The sequence below is a fragment of the Protopterus annectens genome, chromosome 14.part0 (assembly GCF_019279795.1).
Source record: "Protopterus annectens isolate FY-2018-M chromosome 14.part0, PAN1.0, whole genome shotgun sequence".
NCBI lineage: Eukaryota > Metazoa > Chordata > Ceratodontiformes > Protopteridae > Protopterus > Protopterus annectens.
Genome location: NC_056748.1, coordinates 938,722,902 through 938,745,356, shown reverse-complemented (window position 1 = coordinate 938,745,356; position 22,455 = coordinate 938,722,902). Strand labels below are relative to the sequence as shown.

The 22,455-nt window shown below is 43.2% G+C and overlaps 1 protein-coding gene across 5 annotated transcripts in view; it reads right to left on the bottom strand.

Annotated features, from left to right (window-relative positions):
- The window catches only part of KAT6B (lysine acetyltransferase 6B), a 2,279,653-nt gene that overhangs the window by 1,252,125 nt on the left and 1,005,073 nt on the right, over window positions 1-22,455 (bottom strand). For 3 of the 5 annotated variants that reach the window (XM_044056739.1, XM_044056740.1, XM_044056738.1), the window contains exons 7-9: window positions 12,864-13,804; window positions 11,725-11,843; window positions 9,162-9,277 (exon numbers count right to left, since the gene is read on the bottom strand). In XM_044056739.1, coding sequence (XP_043912674.1) covers window positions 9,162-9,277; window positions 11,725-11,843; window positions 12,864-13,804 — 1,176 coding nt within the window. The remainder of the gene's footprint in view (window positions 1-9,161; window positions 9,278-11,724; window positions 11,844-12,863; window positions 13,805-22,455) is intronic. The other 2 variants (XM_044056741.1, XM_044056742.1) reach the window with 2 other exon arrangements.

The window sequence follows — 22,455 nt, the reverse complement described above, 5'->3', positions numbered from 1 at the left end:
CACCCAGTTTGGGTTTGTGAAGGGCTGATCTGGTCTCCTGAATCTGACTGACTTCTTTGAATCAGTCTCCAGAGCTGTGGACGAGGGCAAGGTGGTCCACACAGCCTATCTGGACCTCGCCAAGGCCTTCGACATCATCCTCCACTCTGGAATCATAGATAAACTTACTAAGCTGGGCATAAATCCCTATGTCACTCGATGGGTTTCCAACTGGCTTACCGACAGAACCCAGACTGTAAAAGTATCTGACTCCAAATCCAGCTCCAGACAAGTGACAAGTGGAGTACCTCAGGGTTCAGTCCTGGGACCACTCTTGTTTGGCATCTACTTCTCTGAAGTACAGGCCAACACTAAGGGACTCTTGCTAACAAAGTTTGCAGATGACTGCAAACTGGGAGCCATTATTGAATCCCCAAATGATGTGGATATTCTACAAAAGGGCCCTACAGAAACAGATGCCTGGTGCCAGAGCCATGGGCTCAAGCTTAATGCCAAGAAAAAAATATTAACCCATGAATTACCACATAGGTGGCAGGACACTAAACATCAAAAGTGTGATGAGAGACTTGGGGACACAGGTGGACAGTGGTCTCACTTTCGATAACCACATCGCCACAACAGTCAGGAAATCCTTCTATGTGGCACACCTCATTACTAAGGGCTTTTCATCCTGAAAAAAGGAGGTCATTTTCCCACTGTACTCATCCCTCATTAGACCCATTACAGAGTATAATGCCCAGTTTGGTATGTACCTCACAAGACATCTGCAACAGCTGGAAAGGCCACAGAAATACCTCACTAAAAGAATCACAGACCTAAAGCAGATGCCATATGCTGACCGTCTAAAAAAACTCCAGCTATACTCTGTGGCATATCGTCTACTCAGAGGCGATCTCTGCTTAACATACAAGGCCATGTCAAACCCTGAGCTGTTGGACATGCTCCACTTAAAGAAATCCCAATCCCTCAGAGCCACACGCTCCAGGGATCTAAACCTTGTCATCACAATGAACAAAACATGCTGGAGGGATAGGTTCCTGACCCAGAGACTCCCCATACTCTGGAATAGACTGCCCATACATGTCAAGCAGAGCGCCTCATAGGCCCTCTTCAAAAGGAACCTCGATGATTGGATGGGAGATAGGAAATTCACCCCGGGGATCATGTCAGTCGCCCTGCTAGACAGGGGTCCAGAGAAGTAAATATTGTGGGAAGAAATATCCAGGGAATTGTTATGGTTAGGCTTGCATAGGCCCTAGGGCCGAGAGCCTAGTACCAACCTATGAACCTATAAGAACTACACACCGCCCATTCAAAACCAAATTTAAAAAACATGTTATGAGCATTTAAGACATGCTAGTCATGATTCTGTCATCTTAATCACAACCCAAATGAATAAATAAATAAGACACCATCAATTAAAAAAACTCAAACTCATTCATAAAATTCAAACTTTCATTTTCAGGATACTGGATATTGATTTGTTTAACCCTCGGAAATGAGTGGGATTTAGTCTTATCTGCCATGTCAGTTCCTTCTGTTCCAATAATTTTGTTTCATTTCAATAACAAACATTAACTAATTCAATCTGTACTTTATGAAAAAGATCAGAAAATGTCTTATATGATGCATATCTGGCATCTTAACGAATGCCAGCCAACAGATGGATGTTGTACTAAACATGTAGGCCACCATACTGCAAGCCAAGAAAGAGCTGAAGATGGCATTGGCTGATGCATCTCTTACACAACCAATGCCCTTGTGTAGTGGTGGGAAGAAGGCAGAGCTCTGAAAGTTGGGCCCACCAATCCGGCTACCTTGCAGGCAGGAATCCTAAAAGTAAGAACTAAAATGCACATCTGAAGTTCTTACAAATGTTACAGTTGGTTCTAAAATGATACACCCCTAAATATATGATGTGCAGGTCATGTGCATCCTTGGGAGGCTGAAACTTATGGCCAAGCTTAGAGAATTTCCTATACCCTGAGGACTTATTCAATGACTCATCAAAAAAATATCTCCACTTAAAAAAAATATCTCCACTAAAAGCACTACCACAACAAGAAAAATAATCATAAAGAGAAAAACCTGAAACAAGCAAGAATGACACTCCACAAATTTTAAACAGTATCATTACAAAACAAGAACATTTAATACAATAGTGGTACACAAAGGATTCACTTGAAAAGAAAAAAAAATAAACCAGACAAAAAAGACAACATAAAGGTAAATGGAAGGGAAAAGGGCACAACTAAAGAGAAAATGTCTGAGTGGAAAACAGGGTGAGGTGCAGAATTACTGTGACTAAACTTACAAAAATGAGCTACAACAAACAAAAATGTAGCAGATTGTGAAATGAGTACTTATCTCCTGAAATTAAGGATTTTTTTTATAAAGAACACCCAAGCAGTGGAAAAATCCATTCAATGCACTGCAAAGCAATCATCAGAAAATGAGATCCAGGAAAAGAACATGGGAGAAGATCGGGCTTTGGGAAATTCCTAAAGACATCAGATCTGTACCACCTGCACAGCAACAAATCCTTCAGCTAAAGTGGATGGGCTGCATCTTGTAAGATTCAAACTCTAATGGAAAATCTGCAGTATTTTTTTAGCAAGCAATGGTTCTGCACATCTAATCAAAGTTGTTTATCTGGGTGTCTAAACAGATACTGGTAGATGTGATACTCCTAGATTTCAGCAAAGATTTTGATACATTCCTCAGAAGGATTAGAAATAAACTAGAAGGGAAAAATAAGCAGGTCATATAATGTTATAGTGATTGAAGAAATAGTCTAGCTGAAATCTGTCTCTATAGCCACTTTTGGTAACCCTATATTTGTGGCAAATAAATTATGGTGACTTGGAAGACGATGCTTGCAAATTCAGATACCCTTTTTGCAGAGGATATAGCTACAAGACAAAACTGTTTTCCAAGATAAAAAATTTATACTGCAAGAATCACCTGGTTCAAAAGGTTTTTGAGTGAGGTCTTGGAGGACAACAGTCAGGTCCCACAGAGGAGAAGGTTCTTTGATTGGCAGCCTAAGTAAGAAGACTCCTTTCATAAAAGCTTTACATAGTTTTGATGTTAAGGTAGGGCCTTTTCCAATGTGAAAGTCTGAAATTGCTGACAGTTGCAATTTTATAGTAGAGAAACTAAAACTAGCACCGTTCTGGAAAAGTGAAGCTAGAAAAAGAAGTATAACCAATATGGAGGCTGAAAAGGGATTGATATTTCGTTTGGAGGCCCAAATTGAAAAACTTTTCCACTTGCTACTGTAAACCTTTGTTGTGCAAGGTTGTTGGGAGGCAAGAATAATCTTTTGGACTGGTGAGGCTAGCCTGGAGTTGTTTAGAATCATTGTAAGTGGAGAAACCAAGCGGTTAATGGTAAGGACCAGAGACTAAGGGGCTGATGTCCTGATGGGCGAGAAATCAGATCCTGAATGGGATCCAATATACAATGGGGGGGGAAACATACCTAACGATGCCAGAAGGGGACAATGAGAATTAGAGTGCTCTTCAATCTGCTGGTTTTCTGTAGAACACTTGGGTTCAATGGTACAGTTGGGTAAACATACTGGAAACCCTAAGGCCAATTGTGGACTACAATGTCTCTTTGGGATTCCTCGACTGGGGGGGGGGGGGATCAGAGCAAACTACCTGCTGCACTTGTTGTTTAGGAGACAGTCAAACAGGTCACAGCAAGGTTGACCCCATCGGCTGAAAATCTGGTTTGCTACTGATTGAGGGACCACTCATGCAGACTCAGAAGGGACCTGCTGAGTCTGTCTGCTAGTACAATGGTCTTCCTGGGAATGTGCATTGCAATGAGAAAGCGGTTTCAAGAAACTGCCCACTCCCACACTCTCATGGCCTCTCTATACAAAGGGTATGAATGAGTTCCCCCCGTTTGATGATGCACCAGACTACTGACATGTTGTCTGTATGAACTGCTATCATCCTCAGAGGGAGGCAGTCATGGAAGGCTTGCAACATCAGAAGAACTGCTCTCATCTGTAGGACATTTATGTGCAATCTGGTCTCTGTCAGGGACCTTGTGCCTTGGACCATTCTTCTTTGGTAATGCCCCCTCACCCACCCCAACACAGAAGCAAACGTGGTCACTGTGGCTGTGGGAGGAGGAAGAGAAAATGGTCTGCCTACATATAGGTTGTCCAATAGAATCAAACACCAAAAACGGCATTTGCAAACTGGGGTTAGTTTGATAGGGACAGTTTAAGATGGAACAGAATGGACCACTGAACTGCAAGGGTCCACTGCAATACTCGCATGAAAAACCTTGCTACAGGTACCAGAAGTATTGCTGCTGACATCAAACCTAGCAGTCTCACAATCAGCCCTTGCCAGAGGAGCTGGCATGTCCAGAAGGGTTTGTACTTGTTGTCTCAGAGATATCACCCTTTGCTGAGGTAATGCTGCTATTTGTGTAATTGTGTTTAACTGAATTCCTATGAATCCCAGACTTTGCTGTGTTTATCATGATGCCCAACTGGTTAAAAACCCGCAGTAGATGCTCTGTGGTACAGGGCAGTTGATGGTTTGTTGGTGCTCTAAGTAGCCAGTCATCCAGACATGGAAAGACATGGAATCCTTGTAGTCTCAGGCGAGCTGCTACCACTGTTGTACGTTTGGTAAACACCCAGGAAGCTGTGATGAGACCAAAGTGGCAGGGCTCTGAATTGATAATGATTGGCTCCCAGCCGAAAGTGCAGATGTCTCGGACTGTCTGTCTACTTTCATATGATAGTACACATCCTGATCCACAGAACACATCCCATTCCTCCTTGTGCTGAAGCTGGAAAACGGACTGTACTGTAACCGTCCAGAACTTTGACTTTTTGACAAACAGATTTAGTTTGCTTAAATGCAAGATTGGTCGCAGGTCCCCTGTCTTTTTTGGCACCAAAAAAGAAGCACAAATAAGTTCCAGACCCTTGTTGTTCAGTCAGGACTTTTGCATGGCTCTTTTTTCTAGAAGTTCTTGGAAGGCGAACTCCCTCTGACTTGGTGGCACATCAGGAAGATTTCTCCTGGGACTTGGAGATGGAAGAGAAAAGGGAATATAGTAACCACTGGAAATTATGTTTAGCACCCAGCAGTCATTTGTTAGTTTTGTCCAGGCATCTAGGTGCAAAGATAGATGTCCCTTGACTGCCTCCAAAGCAGGGCAGTCTGGCAACACTTCAGGAGCGTTGATAGGGCTCATCAGAGAAAGGTTCTCTGAAGCCATAATTTTGTAGACCCCTTCTGCCTCTCTGGTGGTGCCTGCCATTAAATCCTCTTCCTCTGGAGGAGGAATCTTCTTGAGGATCCTGGAAAAGACCTTGATTCTTTGAACCAAAATGTCTTACCTCCTCGTTTTTTTCCCTTGAAAAACGTCATCTGAACAGTAGAAAATCTGACCCCTACCACAGACCAGGACTTTCCCTCCTGCTCATTGCAGGAGAGAGTTTCCTTGACAGATGGTCCTAGGAGGGAGGAACCATTGGAGGGAGCATTGGTGAAAAATGCCTTACAGGGTTCTGCAAACCTGCACAACCTCATCCAGGCATGTCTCCTTAAGCCTATGCTTGTTCTGGCTGTTCAAGAAGTACCCTCTGCAGTGTTAGAGATTAACCTCATCAAGGAATTAGCTAGGGAAGAAAGAGTGGCCAACTGGGGAGATACCTTCTTGACATCCTCCTCTGACAAGGTCTCTGTAAAAGTTATTTCTTTTACCAAATCCCTTTGCAATTGGGTGAAATGTGCCAGGTAGTTTAATGCTTTCAGTCTAAAGGTAGCTGAGGCATATACATGCTTACCATGCCTGTCCAAAGCCTGGGACTCTCTGCTCAGGGGATGGAAGGTGCAGTTTTTCTCAGCTAGCGCCTTCATAGTGGCAGCTGACACCACAATAACATCAACAGGCACACCCTTGCTCCAATGAAGTCTGTCACTAGGAGTGCTCAAATACTTGTTGGCATGCTTGGTATGGGCTCCATGGTGTCTGGTTCCTTTCATGCCTGGCAGGAGACTAGATCAATAAGCTCACCTGCCAAGGGGGGGGGGGGTCACGCAGGATGTAGATGAGCTCATCCTGAAGGCCTCCAGAAACAGACTCCTCAGAAGGAGGTTAGCAGGACCATCTACCTTTTTACTTCATTATTTCCAAAATGCCTCCAAAGGAGACATCTCCAGGTGGAGATCTTAGGGAACCCTTTCCCTCATCACACTTGGTGTCCTCAGTTAAAGACTCCAGAGGGGAGTCCGAGTGCCTCCTCTTGCACTTTTTCTTGCTATGTATCCCCTCTGAAGGGGGTTCAGGGGAGGAACCAATAGAGTGTGGGACCCCCTGAAGGGCAGTAGTCTGGAGGCTTATGTGGGAGGCTGACTTGGGACAGGATGAATGGTATGGGGGCTCAGATGAGATATGAACTGATTAGGATCCAGGGGATGAGGGGACATAGCTCTAGGTTTAGAGAAAGCCCTCTCTACCACTCAAAACGTTGACGGACTCGAGGAGACCCCTTCCCTCTCTCTTGGAGCCAAAGTAATCTGAGGAGAAGGAGTGGAGCCTACCATAGATCTGAAATCTCCACACAGAGCACTGGAACCGAGCTGTTGAAGGCCGAAGCTCCTAGGAGAAGGGACGGATCCGACAAGGTCAGGCCCAAAGCCAATGCTCTAGAGTCAGCACTGACATTTCAGATCAGAGAACCCACTAAGATCCAATGGCATTGGAGTCAAGCCAGTCAGGGACCCTGATGGAGTTGAGGAAAGCAGTACCCTCAGATCAATCGATGACTCCCTTGGGAAAACCCTACCCTGGAGGTCCGAAGCAAAAGGTTGGATTGGACGAGAAGCATGAAAAGTTGCAGATCGCATGGATCCTGGATGGGATGGAGATGGTAAAAGTACCAAATCTACCTGTGACTTGAGGAAATGCCACATAATCCTGTCTGTGTCTGACTGAAGAAGGCTCCGGGACAATCTACAGGAAGCCGAAGTGTCTGGAATTTGTTGGTGAAGAAATCTTGGAGGTAGGAGCCAGAGATACATGTTTAGGCACCAATAACTGTGTTTGGCTCTGAGACCTCGGATCCGAGAAGGACCTTCTTGGGGTATGAGACTCAATGATTACCGTAGCTAGATCCGGTACAAACAATGGATCCAAGGAGGCTATCTGATCCAATGGAACCTTAGATGTACAGGAATCAGAGAACTTTGGATCCAGTATTCTTTGCTTTTTCTCAACATAAGAGGAAGTCCTCAGAGAAGCTGAGGAGGCTTTTCTTTTAAGATCCTTCAAGCTCGATGGCTTAATGGGCGTTTCAGCTCCAGAAGCAGGCAATATTCCTTTCAAAATCAACTTGTTCCTGTGGTCCAAAAAGGTGCACGGATTGAAGGCTGCACATATATTACAACAGCATGCAGATGGTTGGACCCCAGACAACAGACGCACTTCTTGTGGGCATCAGAATTCGATATTTTGTGCCCACAAGAAGTGCATCTTTTAAACCCTATTGGTTTATCTGGCATGCTGTCAGAAAAGCCAACACACACACACACACACACACACACACACACACACACACACACACACACCTTAGATAATACAACCAACAGTTACAGGGTATAGAAATATTACAAAAATAACTGTAATATAATAATTATAATAACTATATCTAAAACTTTTTTTTGTGCGCGAAGCAACTGATAAGTGCCGAAGCACTGAGATAAAGCAAAGGGAGGGGGAGAAGTCCCTAATGCTCAAAATGAAAACTACAGGAGGGGAGGAAAGTTGTAATAGCAAAAAAGCTTTAGATTATAAATGTTGCAAAATGAAACTGAGACAAGTTAGAAGTATAGTTAAGAAAAAAACGCCTATCTTTCCCACAAACAATGCTAGAGAGCTATGGATCACATCTGTGCTGAATGGCAGCAAATGAGATCTGGGGTTTAGAGCAGACATGAGGCATTGTGAGAGAGGGAGGAGCTCGAGGCTCAGATTATAGTCTTGTAAAAGCAGCTGAATCGGATCCGCTATCAGATCCCAGGACCCAGAAGTAAGGAAGAATGAAATGGACAACATCAGATATAGTTAAGTAGTGAAGAGTAACATATATTTATTCTGCATATCAAACTACAATAAAAAAGTTTTTTTATTGGCTAGTGACCTCAGTGAAAGAAAAGAAGGTAGTATAAACCAAGCTAGCAATGAATTGATAGGTTCAAGGAGGGGAGGTACCCTAAGAAAACATGCTATCAAAGTCTCACTGTCTTAAGCTGCAAAACCCAGAGATGCAACCACCCTAGAAACAGACAGACAGCAAAGGTAGCAATCAATGAAAACAAAGAGCTGCATGTGGCATTTCAGCTGCATTAAGAATTCAAGAAATCCCCAGCAAGATCAACCTTAGGAGTCTGTGGACAGGATGTAGAAACTAACTTTTGCACAAGCTAGTAATATATGGTAGTTGTGAAGGTCATTTCTGTGATCACTGCAGTGTGTGAAACTGTACTCTTTTCAAAGTAGATTACTGCAGGGGAAAGTCACTTTCTAAGTGGCAAGATAACCTTAGAGTTGTTTATATTAGGTAAGGGGGTTGAAGAGTGTAAAACATTCTGAACTGCTGTCTCCATGTGTGTGTTGGGGGAGGCAGTACATTGCTCCTCACAGAAAAGCAGGATTCTGGCTCTACCTCAAAATTCTTGGTATTTAAATACAGATGGAAACCAAGTCTAAAGTTCACAATCATGACATGGACCAATATAAACCTATAAAATGAAATCTTGGGAGAAAAAAATCCCTCACAGGTGACAGTGTAGAAAATGAAGACAGGAAAACACTTGAGAGAGAGAGAAAGTTGATTTCCATGTATTTTAAATAACATATCACCATGGGAAACAACAAACTGTACTGCTCCAAGAAAGATTCAATGAGATCCCTTTGCCTGACAGTCACTATCCAAAGTAGTAAAGTCATCACAAAAAAAAATCTGTGGTGCTTTTGGCACACTGTAGAAGTACACGTCCCATGAATTAACAGGAATATTCAACCTAGAATGCACAACACACTTTAAAACAGCAAAAGAATACACATAGTCCTGTTTTAATCTGACTGTCATCTATACACAATACACAACAGATCACTACCTTGCATATTCCTGTGGATAAGGTGAAGAATACCAGGTTTGGATTTCATACTTCCCAAATTCAACTGCTGCCGGACATCTTCCATGATGTTCTGTGATATTTAAACAACCTAGTTTCTGTGAGCGTAACAAATAAATGAACAATAAATATATGTGTACAATGCACAAGATTAAACACTGATTGTACTAAGACAATAATCTTGCTTGCTACACAATTCACATGTATTCTCAGCACAAATACTATGAACATATGAACAAATGTTACACACAACTTAAAGAAGTAAAAATGCTGAAATCTATAAATACATGTTAGCATTGCAATTCACGAAGAGAAACCAACTCAATTCTAGCACATCCTCAGGAATGAAGTCATGCATCTCATAGCTCTTCATCACTTACAGAAGCCTACATTTACAACTGCAACATATTTATTATTTCCTGGAGGGAGTGGAGCTCTTCTCGTCTGCATCATTCCTACGGCCTCTACCCCACTGTCCCACTTCTAACACTGGATCTACAAGCCACTCCGTACACCACCAGACTACCCCCCTGTTTTACACACTGGGGCAGATGTGAATCCTGAGGGAGTCTATTGTTAACCAGCCACCATTTATTTATTTTTTATTTATTTATTTATTTTTTACTTATGACCTACCTCTTTCTCTCAACTCCTTCTTGACATGTGCCCTGACAGTTTCTATGGTGTCATGCAATGGGCTGGCTGTGCCAGGTCACTTCTGCACAGAGCTTATATCTGCAAGCCACACCGTTCCTTGGTGAAGCATATCCTGATTCACTACCTGGCCCCCTTCAGGTATTGACTATCTTTTTGTGTGCCCATGCATGCGTCACTTGTCCCCCCCACCCAGGGGCTTTTAGCCCTCTATGCCACAGCACTTAATATATTCATTGTTATATGAATTAAATGGAATGGTTTAAAAGATTTTGCTTCTTTCAAAAAGTGCATTATTTGGGTATCCACAATGCAGACAGCACTGTGTGTGCACCCAGTGAAAAACATTTGAGGTAACCTAACTTGCTTGACCCATTTATATCCAAAACAATTCAAAGCTATACAACAGGCTTGTCACACAACTGCGACACAACTGCCATCTACAGAGGTAAAAAGAAAAACAGTCACAGCAAGAAGGTAATTATGATCACCTTACTTACTCTTTTTTTCTCCTAAACATTTTGTTTAGTCGTATAAAAGCTACATACTTTGGTTGACATTTAAGCAGGTGAACAATCTAAATTAAGTAGATGTGTGAGCCCACCCTCATTAGCTTCAAGGATAGAAGATTCAGCCCCATGATATACTTATAGGATACACAAACACATATGTATACAGACAGCTCAGGAAAGTAAAATACTCTATGCAATGGTACTTCCACAGTGTTTTACATCATAGTGTGTTTCTATTAAACTAACCTCATAAAAAGAAAAATCTACTCACTTGAAGCCTAGAGGTTCTACTGACAAACTACAGAAATCCAACTATAAAAGTCCAAATCATACACCATTGAAAATGAGAAATGTTATTAAAAAAACAAAAAAGTATAGTAAACAATGTGCTATTGCTTGCTGTGTTATGTATTTAAAAAAAGTCTGGAGTTAACAACAAACTCCTGTAAAACTACAAAAAATAATATGTAATGCCATGTAGTTTGCCTAATGCTCACAAACAACGACAACAGTGACTCTAACAAGTGAGCAGTGTTTGATGGTAACTCATCAATATCAATTTTATGAACCAAAACAATTCAAAGACATAAAGCTGGTTTGTCACACATCTGCAAAACAAAACTGCTACAAATTAAGTGAACTGCTGCAAAAACAAGAAGATAATTCTGATAGAAGACCACATTTTTTCCCCATAAAAATTCTTTCCTGTCATGTGAAAACTACTCACTTTGGCTGGCAGTGAAATAGGTGAATAGTTAAATTAAGTTGACATGTCAGCTTCCTTTCCCAGCTTCAAGAAAACAAATCACCTCTGAGGTTTATACTGTGCAGAAAGAAGACTAGATAGAGTGTTGCACATCAAACCTGAAACCTTCAAGTGCCATACCAAGCTATGCTATTTAGCAGCAACAGACCAACCAGAATGTGACTTTTAGTAACAAGGTACAGTAAATAATGTAGTAAACCTGGCTTATGCAGTTTATAAACATGCTCACAGTAGTTAAGCAATGCAACAATGAAAAACTACAAAAATGGCAACATGCAATATTAAAGAATGTAGCTCACACACATGGGTCTTTGAAGTGGTGTGGGACATGTCGAACATGGTGGGCATGCAGCCATATGAGAAGTGCATGCATTAACCAGTGTAAAGAAAATGCCCTCTGACATCTGTCAACACAGTTAATTGTGAAACTACTGTTTACAGAAAGCCAGACACATGCGCACATATGCATGCACACACGCACAGACACATTTCAACAACATTCAGGGCAATAATGATACATCTGCACAGCTAAAATATTAACTTTGCTAAATATTTTAAAACATACAAAACACTACACAGAATGTTTTAAAAATATAGCTATAAATATTCTCACCTCTAGTGAGAGCTCCTGGGCTTTCCTGAAAATTTCCAAGTCCTCTTCAGTTAGAGTTTCCTTGCTGCCAACCACACTTGTTTCTGTTTCCTGTTTGATGCTTTTTGAGGCGTCAGTATCTGTCATTCAGAAACCAGCACAGAACCATTCATGTACACAGCCAGAAAACCTGTCATCTTCATATCACTGTATTAAATCCAAATCAACTGCTTTGTGTTATCCCTTCTAAATACAAGAAGCTAACCACTAAGCCATTTAGCCCAAGCCTAAAATGCATGGAACTCTCTTCTTAGTTCAAAAACACTGTACACAGAAAATCTTTGCTCTTACCTGTCAGCTTGTCCTTTAAACTTGAATATATACATTAACTATTTAACTGCTTCCAGTGTGTGCACTTTAAAAATCAACCAATCTCAGGGTATATGATGGATGTCTTTGACTTTGTTTTAAAAGCAGGCATTCTGAAAAATAAAGAAACTAAAACACCTACATCAACTTTCATTTTACCTGAAATATAAAATCTGTCAGAAACTACCTACAAAAATCCTGCAACAATCTGACATTTTCTAAGTAACTTGATCATATGACAAAAAAAGCACCAAAATAAGTATCTTCTTAACAAATCAAATATAATACAGAGAAAAATGCAACACTTCTGTGGACAGTTTAAACGGTCACAATTATGTGGTGTTACGTTTTGAGAATGGAACTTTCTTGTGAAAAAAGCAGTTCAACAGAGGGAAATGCAGAATGGAAAGGCCTGTAACTTAGTATAAGCAGTCAGCAAACATTCACAAATGCAGCACTACTGTTTGTAAAAGGGCACGGACAGAGCAAGAAAGCAGTGTGGAAACTGCGCACATCATGCGGTATTATGAAGCAGAAAAGCAATGCTATGAAGGCATTGGGAGTTTCTATTGCCACTACAGACATACATTAAAAGTAGTGCATACTTTGTTGTGCAGTATTAGTTGGAAAAACATTTTTGAAGGTTTAGTTAGTGTTAGAATAAAGGTCAAAGATTCCTGGCTTTCTTACTAAAGTGAAGGAAGGACACAAGAAATAGCTAAGCTTGTGTAACAAGAAAATATTCATTTTGATGGGAGGCAGATTTGGCTGGAGCTTTGACCTTTGCTTACCATCATCATGATCAGCTTTAATCCTTCCGTCTGCCAAGCTCCCCTTCCCTGGAGAGGGGGCCCCCATTTGAGGGGTCACTTTATACTTTAATCTCCCTAGTATCCTGTGCTTTTTCTTTTTAAGAAAAGATGTTCGCTTGAAGTGAGAAACTGATTTAAAAGCACATCCTCTATGCAACCCCCATCCAGATGAGGATGATCGGGAAATTAACCTATTTCTCTTATCTTTCTTTCCACAGAAAAGGGTATTAGATTTTGAAGAGGAAGACAACTCAGGCTTATGACGCCGACGCTTCGGTGGTGCATAACTGGGATGTCCCTTTTGTCGAGACTGTCCCTGAGTGGTATAAATATGAGAAAGTCCATCAAACAGTCCCTTTAGCTGGCTGTTACTAGGAAGGCTGCTAAGGGAAGGTGCACTTGACTGACTGGAAGAGCTTTGGGGAGAGTTAGCAGAATTGGAAGTGCTGGATTTGTGGGAACTAGGACTCTGACCAGGGAGAAGGGTAGGGGGTGGAAGTGCAGAGGGTTGGGGTTTTAGTTTTTGACTGGTACCTGTAGCCAACATACTGGAGTTAGAAGTGCAAGATTGTTTCTGAGGGCACTTTTTCCTCGGATGATAGTGCTTTGAGAAGTCTATGATTTCACCACGTGATCTGCGACCATCAGGTGATGGTGTAAAAAATTTAGTAAGGCCATCAATAAGACCTTTGGTTTTCTTGTTAACGTTAAAAGTAGAGACTGAAGTAAAGGTGAAGGTAGTGGTGGTGGTGGTGGCACCAGCCTGAGTGGGGTCTGTAACAGCCAATCTGCTGCTGGAGTCCTTCACAGATGCAGCATGACCAGATGAAGGTGTGGTACAGACTTTAGTCTTTTGACCCCTACCAGGTGACCCTCTTCCTGTAGACGTACACGTGGATTCTTCACTGTTGGTGACAGACCTGCACATAGAAACAAAAGAAAAAAAAGAACTTGAATGTAGACATCAACTGCAAAATAAAAAGTGCATTACTAACTTCATTAATTCGTTACAACACTTTATCAGAAAGAGAAAACTACTAAGACAGATATCTTTTAAATACATTTTTGTTAACTTTTATGCTATGTCTGTAAAAGGAATGTTGAATAAATATGCTTATCATCATTAACTTGCACAGCTCAACAGGACCTACAATTTAAACATACTTATTTAAAAGAGCACCTATAATTTCAACCTGCTTTATTAAACACCCACTCTCTCATAATTAAAAAAAAAAAAAAAAAAGTTATGTCTTACCATAACGTTCCATCTGTGTTGTCAGTCTTCACCAATCCTTGACAGTGGGTTTGGTTCTGAACCTCGGAACAGACTCGGCTGTATACTTCAGCTCACACCCTCCAAACTCTTGAACCAAGTACTACCCATAATGCTCCTCTCAGAAATTACCTCAGATCAAGTTTGCCAAAGAAGGGGCAGTCAGATGTGAAGAAATAAGAAGTTATGTCTTACCATAACGATCCATGTGAATTGTTCATCTCGCCTTTGTTCTTACACACGGGTTCGGAGCTGATCCTCGGCTCCGAGTCGGCCGCATCACCAGCTCGCATCTTCGAGAAAGCTCGAGGCACAGTAATATCCCATGATCCTCCGGTGCTAACCCTCAGATCTAGTTTGCTATACCAGAAGAATCCCTTTTAGAACTGTGTCTAGAACACTTATAAACAGATACTATAAAGTGTCTGGAACCCTACTGTCAAGTAGAGGATAAAATATGCCATTACTAATGCACAATAACATGCCAACCATATCTAGAAAAGGCTGAAAAGGAATCTAGTTGAAAACCGTTCTCCCAGACCGTAGGACGGGGGATGGAGGGGGGGTATGCAAGTACAAAGGCGAGATGAACAATTCACATGGATCGTTATGGTAAGACATAACTTCTTAATGTGAAATTGTTCAATCTCGCCGTTTGTTCTTACACACGGGTAGCGTCCCTAGCTCCTTTTTCCCGGGTGGCTCAAGGGAGAACATTCCTGAGTACAGTGGAACCAAACGTCGCCCTGTCCCTAGAGCTCTTGTCTAGCTTGTAGTGGGCGATAAAAGTATGTGGTTTTGCCCAAGTTGCCGCTGCACAAATGGTATCTAAAGGCAAACGAGCGGTATGGGCTGAAGAGGTAGCAATCGCCCTTGCAGAATGAGCTCTGGGTTTGAAAGGGAGTTGCTGTTTCGATTCAGCATATACCAAATTTATGCAATCTGAGAGCCATTTGGCTAAGGTAACCTTCGTTACTGCCTGTCCTTTTCTTTGGTCAGCATACGAGACAAATAGTTGATCTGACTTTCTGCACTCTTTTGTCCTATGTAAGTAAAATCTTAGTTGTCTGTGAACGTCCAGCTTGTGCAATGTGTATTCTAGCTTATTGGAATGATTTTTAAAGAAGGTAGGTAGTTCGATAGATTGATTGATGTTCTCAATCAAACAAACCTTCGGAAGGAAGGAGGGATTGGTGCTCAAAGTTACTCTATCTGGATGAAAAATCATGTATGGAGGTCGGATAGATAGAGCCTGTAACTCTGAAACTCTCCTGGTGGAAGTGATGGCAACCAGAAAAAGTGTTTTCCACGAAATAAATTTTAATGGAGTTGTGGCTGCTGGTTCAAATGGGGGCACATGAGTTGTGACAGCATGAGATTAAGATTCCAAGGAGCTATTGGATTACGAAATGTGGGACGGAGGTGAAAGGTACTTTTCATGAAGGCTTTACAAAGCCTGTGGGACATAAGAGAACCATCCTCACAGCCAATATGAAAATTGGATATAGCGGCCAGTTGAACCCTTATAGTGGATGTTTATGCTCCTTCTTGAAAAAGTCTGGTAAGGAAATCTAGTATCTTGTGTACTGGAGCCCCGAATGGATCTATACCTTGTTTGGAGGCCCAGTGCGCAAAACGGTTCCATTTGCTGTTGTACAATTTCCTTGTAGATGGTTTGTGAGAAGATACAATAATTTGTTGTGTTGCAGGGGACAGTAACTCTGACCTGGCTAAGATGTGAAGCGGAGCAGCCAAGCTGTCAGTTTGAGGGACTTGAGGAAGGTGTGAGGAACTCCCGACGAATGTGTCAACAGGTCTGGCTCTGGGTCCAGTATCCATGGTTCCTCCACTTGATGAGATTGAAGGAAGGGAAACCAGATTCGTCGAGGCCAGAATGGGGCTATCAGTATTATGGTCCTGTCCAGACGTTTGGCTTTCTGCAAAAACCTGGGAATTAATGGAACAGGAGGAAAAGCATAAAGGAGACCCGGGGGCCAATCGTATACCAGTGAATCCCTGGGGACACCCCCTGGAGGGGGTAACAGGGCAAAGTAGCTTCTGCATTTGGCATTCAATGGGGATGCAAACAGGTCGCAGCAAGGCTGGCCCTATCTGTGGAAGATCTCTTCCGCCACTTGAGGTTTGAGGGACCACTCATGAGGGAACAGGATGGCTCTGCTCAACCTGTCCGCGATTACGTTGGAAGTCCCCGGGATGTGCGTTGCTATCAGAAAGCGTCCAGTGGACTTTGCCCATTGCCAAATTCTGAGGGCCTCTCTGCATAACGGGTAAGATCTGGTTCCCCCTTGCTTGTTTATGTACCAGACCACTGACATGTTGTCTGTCTGAACTGTCACTGTTCCCCGAGGTAAGGACTTGTGAAAGTGTTGCAACGCTAGAAACACTGCCCTCAGCTCTAGAACATTGATGTGCAGATTGTACTCCAAGTTGGACCATTGACCTTGGACTGTTTGTTCCTGAAAGAATCCCCCCCCCACCCTATCAGGGAAGCGTCCGTGGTTAGAGTTGCTACCGGACTGGGTAAGACAAACGGTCGTCCTAGTGTTAGCTCTTGACTGTGTATCCACCACAAGAGACCCTTCTTGCAAGAATTCGTGATCAAGATTTCGTGAGACAGTGGAAGCTGTAGATACGACCACTGTGCGAATAGCATCCATTGAAGAATCCTCATGTGCATCCTGCCTAAGGGAACTACAAGAAGGGAGGCTGCCATCATGCCTAGCACTCTTAATATTTGTCGTGCAGGGACTCTCTTGTTTTGAAGAAGGAGCGAAATTTGATGCCTGAGGTCTGATACTCTTGGTGGGGGGAGAGTAACTTGAGCCAGGGAAGTGTCTAGCTGTGCTCCTATAAATAAGATACGCTGTGACAGCGATAAGACAGATTTTCCAAAATTCACCGTTATGCCTAGTGAAGAACAAAGACTGATGGTGTAGTCCCTGGCTTGTAGAAGACGATACTTGGTGGTGGCGGATAGGAGCCAGTCGTCTAGATAAGGAAACACCCGGAATCAGTTTCGTCTCAAGTGAGACGCTACCACTGCCATGCATTTGGTGAACACCCTGGGGGCTGAGGTGAGACCAAAGGGCAGAGCGCGAAACTGGAAATGACTGGCTCCCAGCCGGAAGCGCAAGTGATCTCTGGACGCCCTGGCCATCTTGATATGGTAGTATGCGTCTTTGAGATCTATAGAGCACATCCAGTCGCCCTTCTGCAGAAAAGGGAGTATTGACTGAAGCGTGACCATCCGGAACTTTTCCTTTTTCACAAAGGTATTTAACTTGCTGAGGTCTAAAATTGGCCTCCAGTCCCCTGTTTTCTTTGGAACTAAAAAGAACCTTGAGTAAGTTCCGGATCCTATTTGGTCCGCTGGGACTGGTTGGATGACTCTGTTTTCGAGCAACCTTCCTATCTCTATGGTTGCTTGGTCTCGCAGACTGGGTGGAATGTCTGGGAGTTTTTTGGAGTTGGGTGGCATTTTTATGAAGGGGATGTTGTAGCCTCTGGTAACTATGCTTTTTACCCAGTAATCTGATGTAAGATTTAGCCAGGCCTCTGGGTATAAAGCCAAGCGACCCCCAACTGCCTCCAGCACTCAGGAGTGCTGGAAGGGCTTTCCAGAGAAGGTCTCTCTGTCACCCTGATTTTGCGGACCCCCTCTGCCGGCTGGGCGGCGTCTTCCGTTTCTTCCCCCTCCTCTGCCTCTGGAGGGGGCGTCACTTTGGGTGTGCTGAAAAGATCCCGGAGTCTTTCGGAACCACATTTTTCCTCCTCATTGCCCTTTAGGGTAGGGTCTAGATGGAACGGAAAAACGGACCCCTACGGCAGACAGGGTCTTCCCTTCTTGTTCACACCTCGTGAGAGTCTCCTTTACTTTGGGCCCAAACAAGGAGGCACCATCGAAGGGGGCGTTGGCAAAGGAAGACTTAAAGGCTTCCGCAAAGGAGCATAAGCACAATCAGGGTTGTCTTCTCAGGGCGATCGCTGAAGCTGCCGCTCTACTCGACCCTTCGGCTGCGTATGAAATCAGCCTCATGGACGAGTTGACTAAGGAATTTAGGGTGTTAAGTTGCGCTGTCACTTTCTCGGCGACAGCAGCATCTGTGTGTCCCTGGAGAGCATCTCCCAGTTCCTTAATGAGATCTCTCTGTAAACGCGTGAAATGCGTAAGGTAGTTGAGCGATCGGATGGAAAAAGTCGCCGAACTAAATATGCGCTTCCCATATCTGTCCATTGTCCTAGAATCCTTATTAGGAGGATGGACAGAGGAAGATGATTCAGACATCTCTTTCTTAGTGGCCGCCGCCACCACCATAGTATCTACGGGAACTCCTTTTGTAAGATAGACTTTATCTTGGGGAGCCGTCATGTATTTGTTTGGTTTACGGGGGACTAGTTCCACTGTATCAGGTGTTTCCCAAGCCCTCCGAGCTATAAGATCCATGAGATCGTCAAAGGGTGGAGTCACCCAGGAGGTAGAAGGTTGAGCCCCAAATGCCTTCATTAAAACCGATTCATCCACAGAAGGGGTAAGGGTTTGCCAGTCCCCTCTTTGCTTCAGGATTTCCAAAATGTCTGCAAACGAGACATCCTCAGAGGTGGACCGTGGAGACCCTTCTGTTTCATCTAAATCAGTATCAGACGTGAGAGATTCCTGAGGGGAATCTATGTGCCTCCTCTTGCACAGTCGTTTCCGCGGAACATCCTCAGCGGGAGCTTCTGGGGATGAATCCGAGGAACCAGAGTCGCCCTGTGGGGACTTCTAAGGCATTGGGTCTCGACGCTTGGTAGGAACCGAAGGCACAGAAGCAGAACGCGGACCTTTTGGGAAAGGAGATGAAGATACCGATGAAGTATGTGTCTGATCAGACAAGACCTTCCTCATGATGTCAAAGGCACCGGTGCCCCGACCCGAAGATCTGACCCGATCCGAAGAAGGGGGTCGTTTCTCTGGAACCGGAACCAAGGGCTCCCGACACCGAGGAAGGATCCGAACTGATCTGAGCCGAGGCACCGAGGGGAAGAGTCGGAACCGATATCTCGGTTCGACTAACCCCCCCCCCCGGAACCCAGGAAAGATCTTCGGCTCCGAGACTCTCCGGCTGGTTCCGAAGGAATCGAGGTCAACGGAGCCAATAGCACTACTGGAGGCTTCGGCACCGAGGGCTCTACAATCATCGGTTCTTCGACTCCTAACACCGATGACTCGACGGGTCTCGGAGGAGGAAGTGTTGAGGGAACTGGAATAGCTTCGAGTTTCGAAACCAGCTGGGACGAAACCTCGATTAATTTGGACAAAGCCGAGTTCTCCATAAGCTTCTGTACCACTCGGTCCACATCGGAGTCGGAAAGTGGCCTCGAAGAACGGGTCGAAGGGATCGAAGCAGTCACCGAGCGAAGGATAGCCGAAGGTGGTACCTCTGATACCGGCTCCAAGACCTGAGCCCCATGCAGAGATAAAGTCTCGACACCCGGCACCGATGTCATAGGAGCCGGTGTCCGAATCTGAAAAGAGGTGCTCGGAGCCGATGACTTGGGCTCCGACACTCTTGAAGACTTCGACCCCTTCAAAGACTTTGAAACCTGTTCAGCCTTGTCCAGGGCCTCCTGAAATTCTGGTTTAAGCAACCCTCTGCCCACCAACTTCCTACGTCTTTCCATCATGACCCTCCCACTAAAGGAATGACAGATGAAACAGTCTTCCTGCAAGTGGAGAGGGCCAAGACAGTAGACGCAGGATGAGTGGTTGTCAGTAATGGACATCTTCTGTCCACACTGACACCTTTTAAAACCACTTTTGGTCTTTTCTGACATTCTTACAGTAAGAAAAGAAAATCCAAGAAAATTACACCACTCTTAAGAAAAAAAATTTCTATAATATATTTTAAATGTAATGTATATCCAAACTGTAAAACACTCACACAGCACACTATGATATATATATATATATATATATATATATATATATATATATATATATATATATATATATATATATGTCTATATGAAAAATAGAAAAGGCAAAAAAGTATATATATATATATATATATATATATATATATATATATATATATATATATATATATTTTTTTAAGTACTGTAAATTCTTACAGAAAAAAACAGCCTAAGGCCCTTACTAAAATTTTGAAACAACCACCTAACTACAACTACTTTAAACAACAACTAGATAATAAACCTATCAAACACTATAAAATATAAAATGTAAAATTTAGAAGTAAATACAAGAAATAACAAGAAATATATACAAAAATTCTACTGGCCCGAGCCTCTCGATGTGATCTGCTGCTAGCGGCAAACTAGATCTGAGGGTTAGCACCGGAGGATCATGGGATATTACTGTGCCTCGAGCTTTCTCGAAGATGCGAGCTGGTGATGCGGCCGACTCGAATCCGAGGATCGGCTACGAACCCGTGAGTAAGAACAAACGGCGAGATTGAACAATTTCACATTTATGGTTAAAAGACAGGCATACCAACTAAAGCCACATGAATCCTTAAAGAGGAAGCTAGCTAAGAACTAATTCGGTCTAAGACTCTAACGATGGGGAAAGGAGGGTGGGGATGCCAAGGATTGGTGAAGATCAACAGATGGGACATTATGGTATGGCATAACTTCTTTATCTGATGTTGTCAATCTTCACTCAGTCCTTGACAGTGGGACAGAGTTCCTAGCTACTTCAGTCTCAGGAGGTCTCATGGAAGAATACAGCCAAAGGATGCTCGTCCCCTTGAGACCTGATCCAATTTGTAATGAGTGATAAATGTATGATGAGAAGACCATGTGGTTGCTGCACAGATGTCGTCTAAAGATGCTCTAGCATGAAAAACTGTATATGTTGCCACCGTTCTTGCTGAATGGCCTTGAACTGGTTTTGGAAGTTGGAGCTCTTTAGAATGATAAATGAAAGTGATGCAGTCTCTAAGCCATTTAACCAAGGATTGCCTAGACGGAGAGAAGACAATGCCATAACTAGTTGGTTCAATTTTTTTAAATCTTTAGCCCTGTGAAGATAAAAATGTAGTCTGTGCACGTCAAGTAAATGGAGAGCATATTCTCCCTTGTTAGAAAAATTTGGGAGGACGACTGGCAATTGTAACGTCTGATTAATGTTGATTTCGGAGACAACCTTCGGTAAGAAGGATGGATTTGTTTGAAGCACAACTCTATCTCTGTGAAAAATTAAGTAAGGAGGTTTGCAAGACAGAGCTTGAAGCTCAGATACTCTTCTGGCAGAAGTGATAGCCACCAAAAATAAAGTTTTCCAAGACAAATGCTTTAAGTCACGAGTTGCTGATGGTTCAAAGGGGGGTCATAGTAAGGGCCTGAAGGACGATATTTAGATCCCAAGGGAGAGCAGGTTCTTTAAAATGGAGGTCTTGGCATTAGGAGACCTTTTAAGAATGGTTTTCAAAGTTTATATGACATTAGAAGCGCCATCCACTCCTATACGAAAGTTCAAAATCGCTGCTAGGTGAACTTTAATTGTTGATGCGGAGGAGCCAGATTGGTAACGTGTACCTTGAAAATCTAAAACTTTATGAATAGGACTGGAATAAGAGTCTAATCCCTTATCGAGGGCCCATCTAGCAAATTTTTCTCATTTACTTTGATATAATTTCCTAGTAGAAGATTTGTGATGAACAATAATTCGTCAGACAGGGGAAGAAAGAGAAGGATGCCTGGCAATCATGGGAATTGGAGAAGCCAAGCAGTGAGAGCTTGAGACATTGGAGATTCGGATGTACCATGCCCTCTCTGGGTGAGTCAGCAGATCTGGGAGCTGTGTCCAGAATCCATAGTTTCCGAATTAAATGAGGCCAAAGAAAGGGAAAACAAACTTGTCAAGGCCAGAAGAGGGCGATGAGAATTATTGAATTTTCCATCCTTTTGGCTTTCTTTAAGAATTGTGATATGATGGGAGCTGGGGGAAAGGCACAGAGCAGACCAGGGAGCCAATCATGGAGAAGAGCATCTCTGGGTGACTCCCCATGAGGGGGGATTAGGGCACAGCAACTTCTGTACTTGTCATTTAGAGGACAGGCAAAAAGACTGCAGCAAGGTTGGCCCCAGTGGCAAAAAATCTTGTTCGCCACTGCTGGATTGAGAGACCACTTGTGAGGCAAGAGAATAGTTCTGTTGAATTTGTCCGCTATCACGTCGGATCTTCTCGGAATGTGCATTGCTGCCAAACTCTGAGGTCCTCTTGACGCAATGGGTAAGATATGGTTCCCCCTTGTTTGTTTATATACCAGACTA